This window comes from Rhinolophus ferrumequinum, chromosome 14, assembly GCF_004115265.2.
Source record: "Rhinolophus ferrumequinum isolate MPI-CBG mRhiFer1 chromosome 14, mRhiFer1_v1.p, whole genome shotgun sequence".
NCBI lineage: Eukaryota > Metazoa > Chordata > Mammalia > Chiroptera > Rhinolophidae > Rhinolophus > Rhinolophus ferrumequinum.
Genome location: NC_046297.1, coordinates 39,790,399 through 39,810,426, shown reverse-complemented (window position 1 = coordinate 39,810,426; position 20,028 = coordinate 39,790,399). Strand labels below are relative to the sequence as shown.

Sequence of the window (20,028 nt, the reverse complement as noted above, 5' to 3'; positions counted from 1 at the left end):
CTCAGTAACACAGATTTCTGCTTCTTTCATCCCTAAACCTAGGAATTGGTACAAAGTGGTCTGTTGTTAGGAGCCAATAGCCTCATGCCTGTGACACTCAACTAACTATCTTCTCACAATGCCATTAATGAGTCTATGTATGCATTGGTTGCCTGGTATTAAATCAGATTGCAAGATACTCGGGCAATGTGTGTCTCTATCCTATAAAATCCTCCAGTATGCTGGCAGAGCTCAACAAGTGGCAACTCAAGAAAAACAAAAACATCAGAAATCAGGACTTTTCACATTCTCTCTTGCTGAAGAAAATAACTGGGACATGGTTATTACCAGGGTTCAACAGAAGGGATGGTCCAGTGGAAATAATAAGGCAATGGACTGCTGAGAGCCACAATAAATCACAATATATAGAAAAATAGGATGTGGTGCAATAAAGTGAACAATTTCATTGGTAGAACAGTCTTTGAGAAAAATCGATGGAAATGTCTTGACTCACTTAAAACAAGAAGCAGCAAAGCAATTCCCAAGTATGGAAAGTGCCAGAATATTGCTGGCTGCATGTACACTATCTGTAAACAAAAAGATGTTGAGAAGAGGAGGCAATAACCAAAGTTTTAAAGAGTTAAAGATTTCTTTTAGTTAGAGCAAAATTTCTAAGACAGCTCAGCATCCCTGGCCAGGCTTAATGAGAGGGCACGGACTAGCACTACTTCCCCTTTAGCTCTAGCCTATACATGAGGCAGAATAGGATGTTAGAAGAATTTCTGAAAATCACATTTGACATGAGCAACATGGGTTTAAACTGCATGGGTCCACTTTCAATATCCACTGCACAGTCAACCAAACGTGGATCAAAAATAGCATTTTTTGATCCATGGTTGGGAATCTATGGATACAAAGGGCCAACTGTATGCATTGTTTTACATCATTTTATATGAGGGACTTGAGTATCTGTGGATTTGGGTATCTGCGAGGGGTCCTGGAACCAATCCCCTGCAGATACCAAAAGACAACTATAGTTAAATTTTGGGGAAGTGAAAAGTTATATGCAGACTTTGACTGAGGAGAAGTCAGTGCCTCCACATTCTTCAAGGCTCAATTATAATGCAATGCACCATATCAACAGAATAAAGAACAAAAACCACATGATCTTCTCAATAGATGCAGAAAAAGCATTTGAGAAAATTCAACGTTTCTTCATGATAGAAACCCTCAACACACTAAAAGTATAAAGGACTTCCTCAACCTGGTAAAAGGCGTCTGCAAAACCCTCACAACTAACATATTAATTGTGGAAGACTGGAAGCTTTCCCTCTAGCATGAGAACAAGACAAGAATGTCCTCTCTCACCACTTGTATTGTACTAGAAGTTCCAGCCAAGGCAAGAAAATGGAAATAAAAGGCATCAGATTGGAAAGAAAGAAGTAAAACTGTCTCTATTTGCAGAAGACATGATCTAGTAGATAGTGTTGGGGCTCAAGATAGGCCACCCCAAAATATACCACAGTGGCATACTGATTATTCTGAATTAAAATTACTTAAGAAATAGCTTGTTTCTTAAGACACTCTAAATCCCGCTCTTCCCCCTGAAAGCAGGAAATAAATCTCCCATGTGAAAGTATCCTCCCTGCGCCAGAAGGATAAAAGGCATCCTTATCACCAGAGTTAGGGAATTCAAGGCTGAGAAAGCTATATAAACAGTGTTACTTCTACATTAGTTTGCTACCCCAAAGACAACCCTTTTGTTTTGTCCAATCTTCACAAATAATTATTTCTTTGCCTAAAATGGCATATAAAGTAGTCTGCTTTGGTCACTTCAAGGGTCTCATTTCTATAAGACCTCCATACATATGAATTAAATTTGTTGTTTCCTCCTGTTAATCTGTTTAGTGTCAATTTAATTGTTAGACCCATCAATAAGAACTAAGAAGTGTAGGAAGAAATGTTTCCCCCTCGCTGACAATAGAAATTCTAAAGAATTCACTAAAAAAACTATTAGAACTAATAAATTAGTTCAGCAAGATTGCAGTTTATAAGATCAACAGATAAAAACCAATTGCACTTCTATACAATGAAACTAAGAAAATTCCATTGACAATAACATCAAGAAGAATAAATCACTTAGAAATAAATTTAACAAAATAAGTACAAAATGTTGTTGAAATAAATTAAAGGAGATTTAAATAAATGGAAAGACATTCCATATTCATAGATTGGACGACTTAATGTTGTTAAGATGGCAATACTCCCTTGGTTGATCTAAGAATGAACACAATTCCTATCAAAATCCCAGCTGGCTTCTTTGCAGAAATTAAGCTGATGAAAATTTCATATGGAAATTTAAGGAACCAAGAATAGCCAAAACAATCTTGAAAAAGAACAAAGTTGAAGGACTCACTCTTCCTAATTTCAAAACTTACTACAAAGCTACAATAAATCAAGACAATGTGTTTCCTGCATAAAGATAGGCATATAATTCAACAGAATAGAATTGAGAGTACAAAACCCTCATGTTTACAGTTAATTGATTTTTAACAAAGATGTTAAGACCACTCAATGGGGGAAAGAATTCCACAGGTGGTGTTGGGACTACTAGATTGTCACATGGGAAAAAGTTAAATTGGATCCATATCACTTACCACATACAAAAATTAATTCAAAATGGATCACAGACCTCAATGTAAGACTAAATCTATTAAACACTTAGAAGAAAAGATAGAAATATATCTTCATGACCTTGGATTAGGCAATGATTTCTTGGCTATGACTCCAAAATCACAAATGACAAAAGAAAAACTCAACGGGAGTTCATCAAAATTAAAAGTTTTGTGCTTCAATGGACCATCAAGAAAAGACAACCCCAAAAATGGGGGAAGTTTTTGCAAATCATAGATTTGTATCTTATTTTGGCAAGTAAGCGACTAGTATCTAGAATATATAAAGGACTCTCACAATTCAATAACAAAAAGATAACCCACTTAATAAGTGGGTGAAGTTTCTGAATAGACATTTTTCCAGAGAAGATATACAACTGGTCAATAAGGAAGTAAAAAGATGCTGAACATCATTCACCATCAGAGAAACGCAAATCAAAACCACATCGCACCCATTGGATTGCTATAATAAAAACGATGGCCAATAACAAGTGCGTCATAAAGATATAGAGAAATGGGAACCCGCATACATTGCTGCTGGAATTGTAAAATGGTGCAGCCAGTATGGAAAACAGTTTGGCGACTTCTCAAAAAGTTAAACATACAGTTATTATATGACTCAGCAATTCCATTCCTAGGTATGTACCCAAGAGAAATGAAAACATATGCCTACACAAAAACGTGTACACAAATGTTCATAGCAGCATTATTTATAATAGTCAATAGGTAGAAACAACCTACATGTCCACCAACAGATGAATGAATAAGTAAAATGGAATAGTATTCAGCAATAAAAAGGAATGAAATACTGATCTATGCTACATAATGGATAAACCTTGAAAACATGCTGAGTGAAAGAGCCAACCACTAAAGACAACACGTTATATAATTCCATGTCCAGAATAGGCAAATCCATAGAGATGGAAAGTAAACGAGTGGTTGCCTCAAGCTGGGAATGTTAGGGGAAGATAGGGAATTGACATGGCTTTATTATTAGAATCTTGGGATATTCTTGTAAAGGAGAAAAGACAAACATGCTTTATCACACATAGTTCTTCAGAGGTTAATTTACATCTGAAGTGCTCAGGAAGTGGGTGAACACATCACTATATTTCAGTTACATGTTAACTGTTCAGAATTTTTCCCCATATACCCAAGGCCTCCGGATCCCATAGGATCTCAAATCTGGTCATTGATTGATCTAATGATACAATGACCTGCTAGGAAAGGGAAAAGAGCAAGTTCCAAGGAAGAGTACATTTAGTTATTTAATTCTTCATTCAGAGCCCTACTGAATTAAACTCACATAAAAGGAATTATTATTTTATTTTATTTTACAGAAAAAGTGACTGCTTTAATGCATTAGGCAAAGTTTTACATAAAATCAGAAATTTACAGTCCATCCATGCTCCAATTGGTAAAAAAAAAAAAAAAAAAAAAAGCAAGATTCATCGCCAGGCATTGCAATCAAACCCAAGTTCACGGCCCGCATAGATCCGTGTCCAACCTCAGGTACTGAGCTAGTTTCTGTTCTCTGCGCTGAACATTCGTTCCGCCAGCTTCATGGGTCTGCAGCAAACTTCTGGATCTCATCCGAGAGCTTCTCCACGGCCATCTGGTTCTCGTTGTGCAGCCAGCAGAAGGCCTTCTCGTCCTGGTGGATCTTCTCCAGGTCACTGGACTGGGCTGCCTTGGCCGAGAGCACGAGCGCCAGGTTGCTGCTGTCCCTGAGCAGCTCCCCCAGCAGCTTGGGTGAGATGCTGAGGAAGTCGCAGCCCGCCAGCACCTTGATCTCCTTGGTGTTGCAGAAGGAGGCGCCCATGACCATGGTCTTGCAGCCGAACTTCTTGTAGAAGAATAGTTGTAGGTCTTGGTCGCTCTTCACGCCGGGGTCCTCCAGTGGTCGGAAGACTTCTGGCAGGTGTTGGCCATGTGTCAGTTCAGCATGCGCAGCTCGAAGGAGGAGGTGAGCATCACGCCCGCCTCAGCGCAGGCGACAGCCTGAGTGAAGAAGAGCAGCGTCACGTTGCAGTGGACGCCATGCTGCTCCTTGAGCTCCTCTGCAGCCTCAATTCCCTTGCAGGTGGACAGCAGCTTTATCAGAATCCGGCCCTTGCTTACCCGGGCATCCTTGTGGAGCTCGATGAGACGCCTGGCTCAGGCCACCATGGCGTCCTTGTCAAAGGAGAGCCTCGTATCGACTTCCATGGATACGCGGCCCGGGATCTTCTTCAGTGTTTCTGCTCCAAACAACACAAAAAGGTTATCAATGGCCTTTTGAATCTGCTCCTCTTGTGACCCGCCCAGCTATTTCCCTAAGCAATGGCTTCTTCCACCAGCTCCTGGAATGCGGGCATCGGCGTGGCAGCCAGGATCAGGAACTGGGTGGTGGTGGCATCCTGTGGCTTGTACTTGTCGATGGCATGGAAGTCGCCCGCGTCGGCCACCACGGTGGTGAACGGGGTGGTGAACTGCTCCAGCGGATCCATCGCGTTCTCCATCCTCTGCTGCTTTACCGGAGAACGCGACAAGGAGAGACTATTATTCTTCTTAATCACAAGAATAAGAGCTAAGAATGCCATTTCCTTTTCATTTCAAATTGAAGCACAGCATTAGCTAGGCTCTCATGTGATCCGTCCTTTAATTTTTCTTCAGAAATCAATTCTTTCATTACTAATTTGCCGGTTTTTGCCTATCAGCTTTACAATTTTCTTCTAGAAGTCAAGATTGCCCCCCTCTCACACACACATACACACTAACCACTACTCTGGCTGTGGCGTTGGTAGGGTTTGTTGGAGGAGTGACCCTCCCTTTGTTTCCTTGCTCGGTCTGTAGAAATGAGACTTTTCCCCAGTGGGTTCTTCTGTGATAAGTGGTCTCTAGGGAGTTTAAGCCCCACTGAGTTCTTCTTAAAGAACTTAATCACAGGTGCCATGAGTGGCATTACAGGAGGTTTTAATTTCTCTTGCATGCTTATTTATTCTTATTCTTGCAACCATTTTTGAGTTCCTTCTGCTTGCCAGACAAGTGCCAGGTGCTGAGGATAGACTACTAAGGAACACAAGACACAGACTCTATGAGGTTTTAATCTCCTGGGGGATTACAGACCAGAAAAGTGACAGGAACCATAGAATGTAAGATGTGCCTTGATTAGGACACTGGATATGCTACAGTAGAACAGAAAACAAATACCTCCCAGACTAATGAGTCATAGGCGGCTTCCAGAAGGAAGTGACTTTCAAGTTGAGACCCAAAAGATGAGTTATTGGCTTCCTTTCTTTTTTATTTTTGCAACATATTATTTATATAATATTTTTTAAAGCACAGTGTGGGGACAGAGTCCTAGAGAGCAGTTTCCAGGATCTCGGCCTCATGTGGAAAGGTGCTGGCTTGGGTAGAGATGGCCGTCAGCTGTGGCTAATTGACCATCAGCTGTAACCAGTTAGCCGATTTGCCATTGATATAACTGCCGCAGCTTCATTGGTCAGTCGGTTGGTTGGCAGGCATTAAAGCAGACAGCAGGTTGCAGGTCGTGTGGATCCAGACTCCAGTGAGATTGTAGTGCCTCCAGTGAGACTATAGTGGTATGACTCCCCTATCTATGGCTCCATGGGTGTTCCTTTTTGGCCTAGCCATATCCTGCGTTCTTATGTGGGGAGCGGGACTAGAGACTCTGCAGGCCACCTCGCACGACAAATGGTGCAGCGAGCAGGGTCTCCCACACGACACCCACAAGTTTACAGTGTTTCCTGATGTACGAGTTGTACCTGGATTCTCTATTAAGATGTTTAAGAAGTTAGCTCAGTGACAGATGATACAGTGCATTACATCACAGGGTAGCAGAAAGCCTCAAGAGAAAGGACTGCTGTATTTTGTCTCTATTTGATAGGTGTGAAAATAGACACCATACCCTGATACAGGCTTTCTAGGGCAGGGACAGTGGCAGGAAAGGAATAGTCCAGGCCCCTAACTATTCCTCTAAGACAGTGCAAACAAATTACATCACTGTTCTACTTACATGTACTAGCCTGAGTTATGTTTGACATTTTATATATACAATATGTATATTCTTCTCAAAAGATAACTCGGTGAAGTTTAAAATGGTTACCTAATTTCCTCAAAAGGAAATTGCTTGCTTAAAACAATTAACCACTCTAAAAGGCCCACCTCAGTTGATCTTTCTCCCTGCCTGAACAAATTCTTTGTGAGAACTAAAAGTTGATATTTGCAGAGCACATTCCAGTCTAATTAAATAGGAAATTGACAGCTTTGTGTAATGCAAACCTCAATTTAAAGATCTATTCCAAGTTGACATGGCTTTGAATGGCTTCCTTTCCTTCTTGGGATGTATTAATTCCAATGAGTAGAAAACCATTGTTAGTAAAAAGTGAGATTATATACAGAATTCTGAAATTCTAGATGTCTCAAAGATATACAACACCCACTTAGATGGACTCCATTAGCGTTTATATCCTGGCTCTGCCATTAACCTGGCACCAACCAATTATTTTCCTTTAAAAGTCTCCATTTTCTCATCTGTAAAATAAAGAGTTAATATGTGCTAAGCAGTATGGCTGGCACATAGGAGGGGCTCAGGAAATGGTAGACGTCATTCTACCCAATAAAAAGGTAGAAGCCACAGGGCTAGGGACTGATTAGATATGGGGAGAGACAGAGGGTTTATGATCTCAAGTTGGGAATGACTGGAACAATGAGGAGGCCACAAATAAATGAGTCAACAGAAGTAGATTCAGGGGAAATTGAGGCCTATTTTCCATTTTGGGCACAATGAATATGAAATGTCAATGGGTCATCATGACAGAGAAGACTGGGAGCTGCCATTATTATTTATTGAATGGGAACTCTTTGTAGGAAAGATAAATGTAATAAAAAAGGCCTAAAGAGAACTAGTGACAAATAATTAAAAATACATTCCTTAAGCAAAAATTAATGCTGGGTTCATTTTGAAAAATGACATTACACAAAGGCCACTGGGTAAGAGGGGTGTTCCCACCATGCATGACATAGGGTTCTTTGTACTGTTGCTGGTCACACAGAGAGCAGACCCATTGTTCTGTCTTCCCAGAGCCAAAATGGGGGGTTTCCTCAGGCTAGAGACCACAGGTGGAAGCCCTACTGGCTGTTTAGACTGGATGCCCCAAATCTTGGATCCCAGAAATCTGGGATCTGTTACTACCTATGACATTTCAAGTTGTGAGTAAGCACAAAGGGAGCTTAGATGTCACAGCACCAGACATGTGACTAGCAAGTAGCAGACAAGATGACACATTCAAGCCTAGCCTTTCCTGAGAGAAATTTGGCTCAAATCCTCAATGCTGGCTGATTATGCTGTCTACTCAGGGTCACAGTTTCCTTCCAAACTCTTTGCTCTATTGCAACATTTATTGTGGATATCTTGACATACACCAAGGAATGTAATGTAATATAATATAATCTTATTTGCTGAGTTAAAGAGGTTCCCATCTTAATAAGTTTACTTAATAAGTAAAAGTTGTTTGTAGTGTTAAAGATTTTTTTAAAAAAGTTTGTGAGTTTTAGATGGCATCAAACAAATAAAACTTGAGTCCATCATTCTGTTTTAAGCCAAACTTCACATTCTGAAGCAGTTGTTATTGCTAATTGGGATCATATTAATGGGTGTGTAATGAGTGCTAAGACTTTTGCTTTGATATAACTTTTTCTGGGTTGGCCAAACGACAGTTTCTTCTGCTCTATGTCCATACTCTCATCAGCTGAAGGCATGCATGGGCTTCCAAGCAGGTCACAGATCTGGCTGGCTTCCATACACCAGTCATGTTGGCAGAAAACTTGGCCAGTGTGCAGAAACACTTCAAGTAAATTCCATGGGTATGGAGACATCCTTGCAATGTCTCCTTTTTTCTTGCCTTTTAGAACATATATCTGAGCTGCCAAAAACCCATTTTACACAGCCACAGACACTATTTTTGATGCTTGTTAGGTCTGAAGGTAGGGAGCCCTGAAATGGCATAGCCTACACTTTATGCTGATAGTCCTTTTGCATGAGTTACTCTTTCAGTACCTGGCAGACACCTACCTTCTTCCCTCCAGAACATAAGAGACTGCCTACATGACATGCAGCAATATTATTAATGATGTTTAAGTCAGTTTCCAGAACAGCTGCAAAAAGTAACACATCTTTTTTTAAAAGTGGAAATAATGTTTCCAGTCTCATTAGCTTTCCTCTATCACAAAAGCTCAGTTTGCACAGCAGGATTTTTTTTCTTCAAGGATGAATATTCCAAATACAGTACAACCCTCTCTGGAGAAAACAACTTTAATGGTTACACGTCTATAAGGATAGTCTATTGAGATTATTACTAAGAAGTATTGTTGATTAACTGAGGGCGGAAAGAAAAATGAAATGAGGTATGGCTTGATTAAGCAGTCAAACTACGGTATTTCGCCGAAAATACGATGAGGTCTTACATTAATTTTTGCTCCAAAAGTCACATTAGGGCTTATTTTCATGGGATCTTATTTTTTCTTGTACAACAATCTACATTCATGTACAACAATCTACATTTATTCAAATACAGTCATGTCACCTTCTGAAACATTGTCATAAGTCTCCAAACCCCAAATTCCCGCTGAATTTCTTGCGACTCCATTACCTGTAGAACCATTGGCCCCAATCTCTCATGTCCAGCAATAGAGCTCTCCTTAAATGAGCACTTCTTGTCCATTTAGCCTGATCGTAGTGCATTGGCAACACAGCTGTCAGTGATTTTATCCCATGAATTCTTCACCCAAGTCATGACCTCTTGCAGACTAGGCTTCACAAAGTTTCCACGTTGATTCCTCTCCATTCTATTTCCAATGTTCATTGATTTCCACGTGCAAATGGTCCTTGAATGGCTTGTTTATTGCAAAATCAAGAGTTTGGAGATAGGCAGTCATTCCTGAGGGAATCATTATTTGATCTATTCTTCTCTCTGCAAAGAAATTCTTCATGGCTTTAGCAAGGTGAGTGCTGGCTGAATCCCAGACTAGCAGACCTCTTTGGCCACCTCACAAAACAAGTGGCAGCATTAAATCGATCCACTTCTTTATAATTGCTTGCGTGCACCAGGCTTTTTCGGTTTTAAGAACATAAGTGCCTGAAACACCTTCAACCTTATCTTTCTTGCCTTTAGTGATGATTAGAGGTGGGGCTTTCTTTCCATCCAGACGAACTGCCAAAATACAGGCAATAATGTGCACTTTCATAAATAGTGGAGGGAATGTAGATTGATGAGGCACCCTTCTGACCAATTATCATTTGAGATCCTTGGTCCATAAACACTGCAGTTTCATCCATAGCAATCATGTTGGAGAATGGGTATTCAGAAAAGGGGATGCCATCAAAGGACTTGAATGCAAGTGCATGTTTAATAACTTCAGTATCTTCCAACTTGAACATTGTTTTCGATCTTCTTAGAGACAGTTCATATTGCTGAAGGAAGCCATCCAACCAGTGTGGTGATGCTTTGAATTCTTCTGGGCATATTTCTAACTGTGGTGCCAATGCAAGGGCAAATGCTTGATCAGTCCTGCGCACAACCAAAACCTTTGCTTTCCTGTCAGCAATCCATTCACAGATGACGTCTTCCAGCTCAGGAAATAATGGTTGCCCCACCTTTCCTGATCCACACTTGTGCTTCTTAGCATTTCCCTTGTCCACCTGTTGACTGAGGTTATCATACTCTGCTTGCCATTTTCGGACCATTCAGAGATCCAACTTCTCTTTGAAGAAAGCCATAAGAGTCTTCCCCCGGGAGTCCTCCACGATTCCTTTCTCGTACTTGGAATAACCATTAAATCAAGAGTTAATTGAAGACTTACGAGACAGAAGTGACAACAAAAATTATTACAGTTAAGAATGATGGTCCACACAAAAGCGATGAAAAATTGCAGTCACCAAAATTCAGAAAACGTGTCTTTATTTCACATGAGTGCATTAAGTACGTCCATTACAACACACGACGTATTGAATTATGAAGATTCACATTAGACACAACCACGTCCGTTCATTATCAAGTGTGCATGGTACTCGTGCGTTGTCTGTACACCGGTTGGTCATTTGGCAATACATCTCGAGTTCAGTTGTTTACATATGCCTTTACCTCTCCTCCAAAGGCACCCGCTTGGGTATCTACAAATACTTAATTATAATTTATATTATCATTTTCATATTAATATCAATATTTATTTATATTTATATATTATTTTATAATTCAATACGTCCATTGTGTGTTGCAACGGACATACTAAATGCATTCCTCTGGTTGACGATCTTAAATGGGGCTGATTTTTGGGGTAGCACTTATATTACAAGCATCCTGAAAAATCATGCTAGAGCTTGTTTTCCGGTTAGGTCTTATTTTCGGGGCAATATAGCAAACAAATGTTTAGGGCCAGAGAGGATGGGAGGGGGAAAGTTTCTTGCATTCTCAAGGACAATAGGAGAGGGTGGGAGCAGGGACAAGGACATCAGAATTGGGGGGGGGATGCAGCACATAATGTTTATGTAGGAGGAAGGGGAAGGCAACTAGTTTACTGAACTTCAAACTCTTCTACGACTCAGCATTCTGGAAATATGACTTGTTCAATGGAAGCTTGGTTTCTAGGGTAGACAGACCACAATCCATGCCAAAAGGTGTACAGTTTCCCCCTTCCCTCTGCCACAGCAAACAAACTTAAAACTTTCTCTGACACGGGCTGCTTATTGGTGGGTCCATTTGCACAGCTTGTGGTGCTGGGCTGAGTGTCCACGACCTTAAAATAAGGGCTTGGGGGGGTTAAGATGGAAAACACTGAGGAGTTCTCATCAGTAAAGTGACCAAGAGGTACACAGGCATGAGAACAATCGAGGTAATAACTGTTCTTGTTTTTCTGTAGACAACAAAACAGGAGCAAGAAGCTAGATATTAAAGTGGGATTTTAAATACATTTAAAGGAGAGGTATTAAGAAAAATCTATGAATTTAAAAAAGAGAGAGAGAAAAAGAGGAATTTATCTCAATTAGCAATGAGACAAAGACCCAGTGAATTGCTGAGGCATGGAATGTACTCTGCAGGGCCGTTTTAATTCAAACACCACAGCCTTTCATAGTGGAGACTAGAAGACAATTCCTTACTTTGTAGAGGTAGATAAGGAGGCAGCTTTGGAGTTTAGCCTGGGTTATGCTGTAAGTCAAGAAAACCCAGCAGCACCAGCATCATACGGGATCTCTGAGTAGGAAGTGATATCCTGATGTCTGCAGTGCTATTTGAGTGTCACCCGATCAAGATTCTATTTGATGACCCTACACAGACTCTCAAAATCAGCACTTCTCTCCATCTGGCCGTGTGCCATTTTTCATACTGAAAAAATTATTAGGCAGAGCTAAAAAATTATGGGGAGCAACATGCAAATAACTGATGTCCTATGTGCTTTCCACAGGGATCAGTGAAACTGTCTGATAGGCTTTTTTCCATCCCTAATAACCCTTATGATTAACTTAGTATAAATCTTATGGGCATAAATCTTCAAAGAATAGTATTTTTTAGGTTGAGTTTATAAAGGATAGTAATAAGATATAGCCTAAGAAATAATTGAGGCTGATTCACAGGTATAAAAATACCCCCTCTCACCTCTCTCTGAGTTTAATCTCCCTGCAAATGTAGTAAAATCTGAACGGCTTGTTAAAAGTACATTATAGACACAAAGAAATCATATGCAAAACAGCTGAGCATAGGGCTTCGTAGAGGTGGGGATTAGGAATGCTGGAAGCTCAGGTCTGTTCATCTTCATTTCTTTTGGCCTAAGATGCTCTGATTTAATCAGCACAGAAATATTAAAAACAACATGTGTGAAACAAGCCATAAAGCCTCCTCCTTAGGCCAAACTGTGACTGTCTGCATGGACATATGTGGGCGGGAAGAGTCCCTAGGTACAATCAATCACCACAGAGTCAAAAGATTATTTTCTTGGGTGTGGGCAAATCTCACTTTAATTGTAAAAGCCTTCATTTACAGCATGTTCAGTAATGAACAAACAGCAGAGTTGTGACTCTTGAACATATGAATATATAAAAGTCCCTTGAAATTTAGATAGTCAAGATAAGGGCATTCCACAAGGAAAGCAGACTTCTGCATTTTTCTGAAGACTTGTTTTACACTCATTTTAAAAGATGACTAGCATACTTGCAAGTTCAAAGTAGTAGGATGTGCCTTGCAGGGACAGAAGATGAAAAACCTTTTTTATGTTATTAGGTAAACACATATCAACAATGTCACCTGACAAAGCGAGCTGGATATCCTCCTTGAATCAGGCAAGGGCAGAACACTTAGTGAAAGGGGGCCCTGGGCGGAGATGGGAAACCAGGAAAAAGGGAGTACCAGACACCACGCAGTACCAAACAAATCAGTTCTACCCCTCGAACATGGATGAGACATGCCAGTCCATGACCTCAGACACGGGTATACAAGAACAGCCGTGTGTAGTGACTGCTCTCTCACTGCCGAGGATTGTCAAAGGGTCTCAATTTAGCCTTGAGCAGCAAATTCAAACTGTCACTGAATTTAAATCATAAAGGATCTTAAGGAAATTCCTGTTTTATTGATGAATATATATATACTCCCATTTACCTAATTAGAGCAACGATTCCACAATTAACATTCCTGTTCTCATAAAGGTTTTTTCCACACACTGGAATGGCTTAAGAAGAGTATTGTCTAATTTTTTATTTTATTTTACACTTCCCAAAGAGACAGAGGGAACGGAGAGAAAAAAGATGTGAGTAATTCCCTAACTTTGGGGTCTAGTAGGTACAAAACCAGTCTGACTCAAGGTTCATCCAGGTTTGGGGGAAGTTTCGGCGCCCAGGGAAGTCTAGGGAGGACCAGGGAAGCCCGTCACACCCACCGCTACAGAAAGAACTCTACAGTTAATCAGTCTATCACAGTGCTCTAGCTAAAGCGTATGTTTAACACTACAGAGGATTTCAACTTAACATCTAAATTTTTAAACTATAGCATTTCAGCAACAAATAAATGCAGAGAGCTCATCTCAGAGGTAAAGTTAAAGAACTATTGCTCTGATGTCGGGAAAGTCAAGCTCGTGCTCTCAGCCCTGCCCCACTTTCTGGCTTAGGCAGACACATAAGGTGGTGGCGGCTCCTTGGCAGCGCCATTCACAGTGGCATCATCATACGGGGGTAACAGCACCTGACAAAAAACAGAGAAGACAAGCGTTAATGTTGAAAAGTATACGTATGTTCCCCTGAACTTTAATTAAACTTTTAAGCAATTAAACGGTTTCCATAACCTGTACCAATTTCAATTTTCCATCAGGTGGCCAGAATTTGATGAGAGACTTTTTGATTGCGTGAGGAAGCAAACAGGAAGAGACTTCCAGCCCTTACTGAGTTTCCGGAGCCCTGTTCACATGTGCCTGGATATCAAGGTGCCTGGAGGACCACAGGCTGTGCATCTAGGCTAGGAAGGAGGCATCTGTGGCTCTGAGAAGTCTCCTAGGTGTTATGTACATGTGAGCACAGGAGGACAGGCCAAGTGACTACAGGGAGATTCAGGTGCTAGAGTGGTACATGCAAGGGCTTTTGTATCAACTGGGACCCAAAGCCTGGCTTGGCCACACTTCATCAGTGGAGTCTTGGGTTAAGTTACTTAACCTCAATTTCCACGTCTGTAAAATAGGGACACTTGAAAATTAGAGGTTTGTAAAATACTTAACATGCTGCTTGATGTACAGCTGTAGATGGCCAGAGAGGAACAAACGAGAACAGGCACTTTATTAATTGATGACCTCTGTTTACATTTCAGTACAAAAACAATTGCTTGTTTATGAGCTGTCAACATAACATTAGCTGATTTTGGCTTTCTTGGGGTAGAACACAAACCAGAATACCAACTCAATATAATTAACCTTTAGTCAGTCAACTAGCATTTATTATGCACTTAATATGTGACAGGCATTGTGGGTACAAGATAATTAAGATAAAAGACAGTTCCTAGCCTTAGGAATTCAGAGATGATATGAATTAAAACCTTATCCAGTTCAAGTGCTTTGTGGAAAGAGAAAGAATGTTCACAAACGAACAAAACAAAATCACACTCTATTACTCTTTCTATTATGGACATCACTTAAAGTGGTAAATATTTACCAATTTCATGAATTTTCATTTATCTATCCTTTGACTCCTAGAGGGACAACACTTAAAATTATTTTTTAAGTTTCTGTTTTAAGTTTCTGTCATACCCTACTGCCCCAACTCTCCAAACTCTCCCCGCCACCCCGCACACCTCTCTAACTCAACACACTTCACTACTTGTCTTTCTCTTCTGCTACTCTGGAGTTCCTCTGGGGCTGAAGCCCTGTCTTACTTAACACCAGTGTTGGGTCCAGTGCCTATTCTAGAGCAGGAACTCAGGAAATGTTGGTGGAATCAATGACTGAAGTATCATTTAGGCTGGCCCTTGGAGAATCTGTGGTTCATTTGGTGGGGAAATGGAACCTGGCACTCTAGGCAGAGGGCATCTATACTGGTTAGGGTCTGATCAGGAGACAGAAACCACCCAGTAATTTGAACAGAGAAAGTTTAGTAAATAATTATCAACGGGAATTGGAAGGGAATATGCTAAGAGGGGATTGGAAGGGAATTAGCCAAGAGGGGGAAAAAACAGAACTCTAATGGACGGACATTAGTGCTGAGTGAGGGTACTGAAGGAAGGAACCAACACAGAAAGGGGTACATCTCAAAGGCTGGGAATCAAATATTCTTGGAGGGGCTGTGGGTAGAAAAGTTTTCTGGGTTGAACCAGGCCAGAGCTGGTCCACAGTCAGCAGGTTGAGATTGGTGTGTAAAGAACCACCTGCTGGAAGCTGTGCATGGGGAGTTACCCTAGAAACTGCCTAAGATGGGTGTGTGTGCTAGGAAAGCTGTCAAGGAGGGGGACACTGCCCCCAGAATCCAAATACTCTGCAGGTGCACACAGGCACCAGGGAAAGACAACCACTTCCTCCTGTAGTGCCCTCCACTGACAAGGCTTAACAGCGGGTTGGCTAGTAAAGGAGAAACATTTACAAGGCCCAGCTCCAATCAGGCTAAAAGGGGACTTTTGGAGCTATAAAGCTGTAAGTGGATGACTGTCACAGCACCACACAAGCAATGTCAATAGGCCTGAGAACCGTTCCTGGGCGTTTACTGTAAATTAGAGTTAAGCCACTAACGGCTTCTTCAGAATTCTACAGTTGCTAGGATTATGTTCCCGAAAGTATTATTAAAAAGTTACATAATTACCTTCAGACATCCACAAAACTATATGCCAAATTTTATGTTTGAGCATTAATTTTCCTGGGGAGACTGTTCAGAGCTTGCATCAGATTCTCAAAGAACCATCCCTGGAGATTTTGGGGTCCAGGACAGGGTGGGGTGGGGTGGCAGTACAAGGCACAAGGTAAACTGCATCAGAAATCTTGTTTGCTAGCCTCCACATCCTAACAAGGGTGAGGTAAGTTAAAATGAAATGAAGGCCCAGGATGACAGCTGTGTGGCACCTCATCTACCCTGGAGCAAGAACAGAAGCCCCAGGAAAGAGAAAATTGACATATTATCTTATAGACTCAAATATTTGGAAAATAATATTAATAGGTGATTGACATATCTGATAGCCACACAGAAAGGATCGGGGCTAGGTAAAAGGTAAAAAATATAAATGGCAACTGGAAAAACAAGGCAAATGTTTGCTGAGGAAAAACAAAAATTATACAAGAAAGGGAACGTACACCACAGAGCTCTGCACCGAACATCTGCACAGAGCAAACACTAACTGATAATGGGACCAAAAACGCTGATGGCTATATTAGGAGGATGACAGCAGCAAAGACTACAGAGAAATTAAGAGTTAAATCCTATTCAACAACAAGAAATCAAAAGATCTCAAATTGATAATAAAAAAATTAGCAATGTAGAGATGTTATTTTAAAGTATGAAGAGAAATACTAGAAGAGACGAGTAAAAGTTGACAGTGCTTACTACTGGGGTGAAAAGTGGAGGATGGGCAAAAAATGGCAGAGGACAATTAAGAAATAAATCTTTCAATATCATGATTTTTAGCTATCTTCATAGAATAATACTGTGTTAAAAATAAAAGTGACATTTTAAAAATAAAAAAATAATCACTGTGGTCTTGAAGGAAAGAGGAAGTCAACAGAGTAACTTTCAACCTGAGGATGGAGGGCAGCTACAAGCCACCTCATTCCTTTTGCCTTCTCAAGCGAGTTGTGGATTTGATACAAGCTTCTACAAGGGCCTGGAAAACGAGCCCAACTTGCCAAAGATGTGGCTCTCAAAGCAAGGAAGGGTGGCAGGCACCGGACATGTGCAGTACAGACACTAAACAAAGCAACCAGGGAACACGGTGCGGTTTGAAGCTATTACCTCGGAGGTGAAATATGTTTTCATGGAGAAGTTGGTCAGGACAAGCCTCCCCACCCCGCCCCTCGCCCGCTTGAGACTCTCCTCCAGTCCTGGAAGACCCAACTTCCACATTAAAACATAATCTGGAGTACCTCAAACACCAATGGAAACTAGTGAACTATGATGCCATGAGGTGCCCCAAGGAAACAAAATGCGTGCGATGGGGAAACAAACAATTCCCTTACTCAACACCACATTCCTCGTGCCTCTCATGCACACGTCAACAGCAGCCCAATATCTGACTGCATCCTACCTAATTTATTTCTGTGACTCCCTAGCAGGACATGCTCATTACAAAGCTAACTCCTTTTTCTTGTGAGTTTCCTCTCCTGGAATATTTTTCTTTCTTATGTCACTGCATACAAAGGCCAAATAATCCAAGGCTCAACTTAAATTCACTTCTGACATTGAAATCTGAAATATTCCAGCCTTGATTACTTTCTTCTCCTCTAATTATACTATGCAATTGCATTATAATAAGTTCCTGAAATACAAACATATGATGACATTTTCATAATTCTTTATACGTAATATAAAGTCATAAGAATAACACTGGAGTAATTATAGTGCAGCCCTCTGAACTCAGACACAGAATTACTCTGCTGAAGCACTTATGTAATTTATCAGTTATGTGCTATCTTGTACTCTTAACAGTCATATAATAAATACATTTACCTTTCTCCTCTCTAAAAAGTGTCTAAAAGGCAAGAGTCTCACACTTCTGTATTCCTTTCTCAGCATTGGTTCTTAGACAGAGGGGTGTTCAAAATTTGAGTTCTATCACTTAGTAGCTGTATGGCCATAGTTAAATTCTGGAGGCAATATGGTGTCAGGCAGTCAAACGTGGGCTCTGAAATTAGACCTGGGTTCAAATTCTAGCTCTATGATTTATGATCCCTGGGGTCCTGAGTAAGTTATTAAATCTATCCGAACTTCAGTTTCTATATCTACAAAATGGAAACCATGATAGATATCCTCCCAAAAAACTCGTCAGCTCTATTGACTAAGTGTTAAAGGCTAAAATTGTGCTCTGAGCCATCGCCTTTGAAGCAAATAGAAGGCTGGATAAATGCCTATAAGGAAAGTTCACTGAACTAACAACCTATTTGACATAGACCCTCTCTTAAGAATCTTGAAAACATTTCTGTTCTTACTATGGAATAATATGCCCTAAAGTCCTGCTGAGAAATCTGAGAAAAACTCCTTTGGAAATAGCTAGCTCGTGATTCCGTTTATCTCTATGTGTACTATGTACTATGTGGAGTAGTACATTCCTCCCTACAACAAGATTTCCCATCCCTACCCCTCCCTGAAGAATTTCTAAACAAAAGTAACTAACTGATGAGAAAGGAGAAACTGGACATCATTTTTACTGCATGTCTGTGAGAGGTCTGGGCATGTAGTTATAATTGTAAAATCCAAAATAAGGTCCATTCATTCACTCCTTCCCCAAGTATATGTGAGCACCGATCAGAGGCCAGCTGTGGTACCAGGTGCTGGATGGCAGAGATGAAGATAACTGGCTGAAATCTGGAGCAAAATGCCGTGTGTTAACCAAGCAGTAACCATCCCCGGAGGGAGGAAAAGAACATACAAACTGTGTGTCATGAAAGGTCAAAGCATCTATGTAAAGATGTAGGCAGTCTGCTATAGTTGGACAGCTGGGTGTATGACGCAGGATTACAAGAGATGAGCCTAGAACAACAGGCAAGATCCCAACTGGCCTTGTAAGCAATGACAGGAAAGTGGAACTTTCTTCTACAGAAACCAGTGGTCCTCACCATTTGTGGGGGGATGGAAACTTTTGCTAATGTTCACATGTCAGAGACTCCCTTGGGGATACAATGATTTGTTTTACAAAATCAACTGCACCCTGCTTCCTGCAAAAATGTGGGAAAATAAAACACCATCATAAATAGAGATTTCCTTTTCTTTTTTTCCCTGACTCCTTTGGCCGGGGGTGGGAGGTAAGGATAGGAAACAAGGGGCATGGCAGTATTTATGAAAGCACAATAGCTCATAAGAGCAGCAGCTATTGACAACAACACATCAGTAAGATCCCTCAAAACTGCTTCACTGAGCGACTGGATGGCTCAGTTGGTTAGAGTGAGTGCTCTTAACAACAAGGTTGTGGTTCGATTCCCACATGGGATGGTGGGCTGTGCCCCCTGCAACTAAGACTAAAAACGGTGACTGGACTTGGAGCTGAGCTGCACCCTCCACAACTAAGACTAAAGGACAACAACTTGACATGGAGCTGATGGGTCCTGGAAAAAACACACTGTTCCCCTAATAAAGTCCTGAAAATACACACTGTTCCCCTTCCCCAATAAATAAATAAATAAATAAATAAATAAATAAATAAATAAATAAAGCTGCTTCACAAATAAGATGGACTTGGCAGGATGAAGTTATAACTCCACTCCCTCCTCTCACTTCAAGAAACTATTAGAATGCAAGCAACTGAGACAGATACTACTGTAGGGATAATCCTGAACCTGTTCCTATTGATTATAAGGAGAGAAAAAAAAAAAAATCAAACCATTGGCAAACTTAGATTTCAAACATTACTCCACAAGTCACAAATGGCTGTCATATTTGTGACACTCCACAGCAAAGTGGAGTGACTTCACAGTGGAGACATGGCTGCAGTAATAAACAGCAGAACCCCTGAAAACTTTGAAATACAGGAATGACAAAATCAGACTTATGTTTTAGATCTGGCTGCAACAAAGAGGAAAAATTGAAGAGAAAGCAGAATTTAAGACAATTGTAAGTTTATAGATGACTTCTAATTTACTGGCTGAGGTGACAAAGTGGACACTGCTACCATTCACTAGAAGCTGAGGAAAGCAGCAGACACAGAAGACACGAATG

General features: G+C 40.7%; 1 protein-coding gene and 1 pseudogene across 1 annotated transcript in view; both read right to left on the bottom strand.

The window, feature by feature from the left end:
• Window positions 1-4,053: 4,053 nt before the first annotated feature.
• LOC117033944 (transaldolase-like) lies at window positions 4,054-5,996 on the bottom strand (annotated as a pseudogene).
• Window positions 5,997-12,632: 6,636 nt separating this feature from the next.
• LAPTM4B (lysosomal protein transmembrane 4 beta) overlaps window positions 12,633-20,028 on the bottom strand; it is a 67,441-nt gene continuing 60,045 nt past the window's right edge. The window contains exon 7 of the mRNA XM_033126405.1: window positions 12,633-13,879. Coding sequence (XP_032982296.1) covers window positions 13,802-13,879 — 78 coding nt within the window. The 3' untranslated portion in view covers window positions 12,633-13,801. The remainder of the gene's footprint in view (window positions 13,880-20,028) is intronic.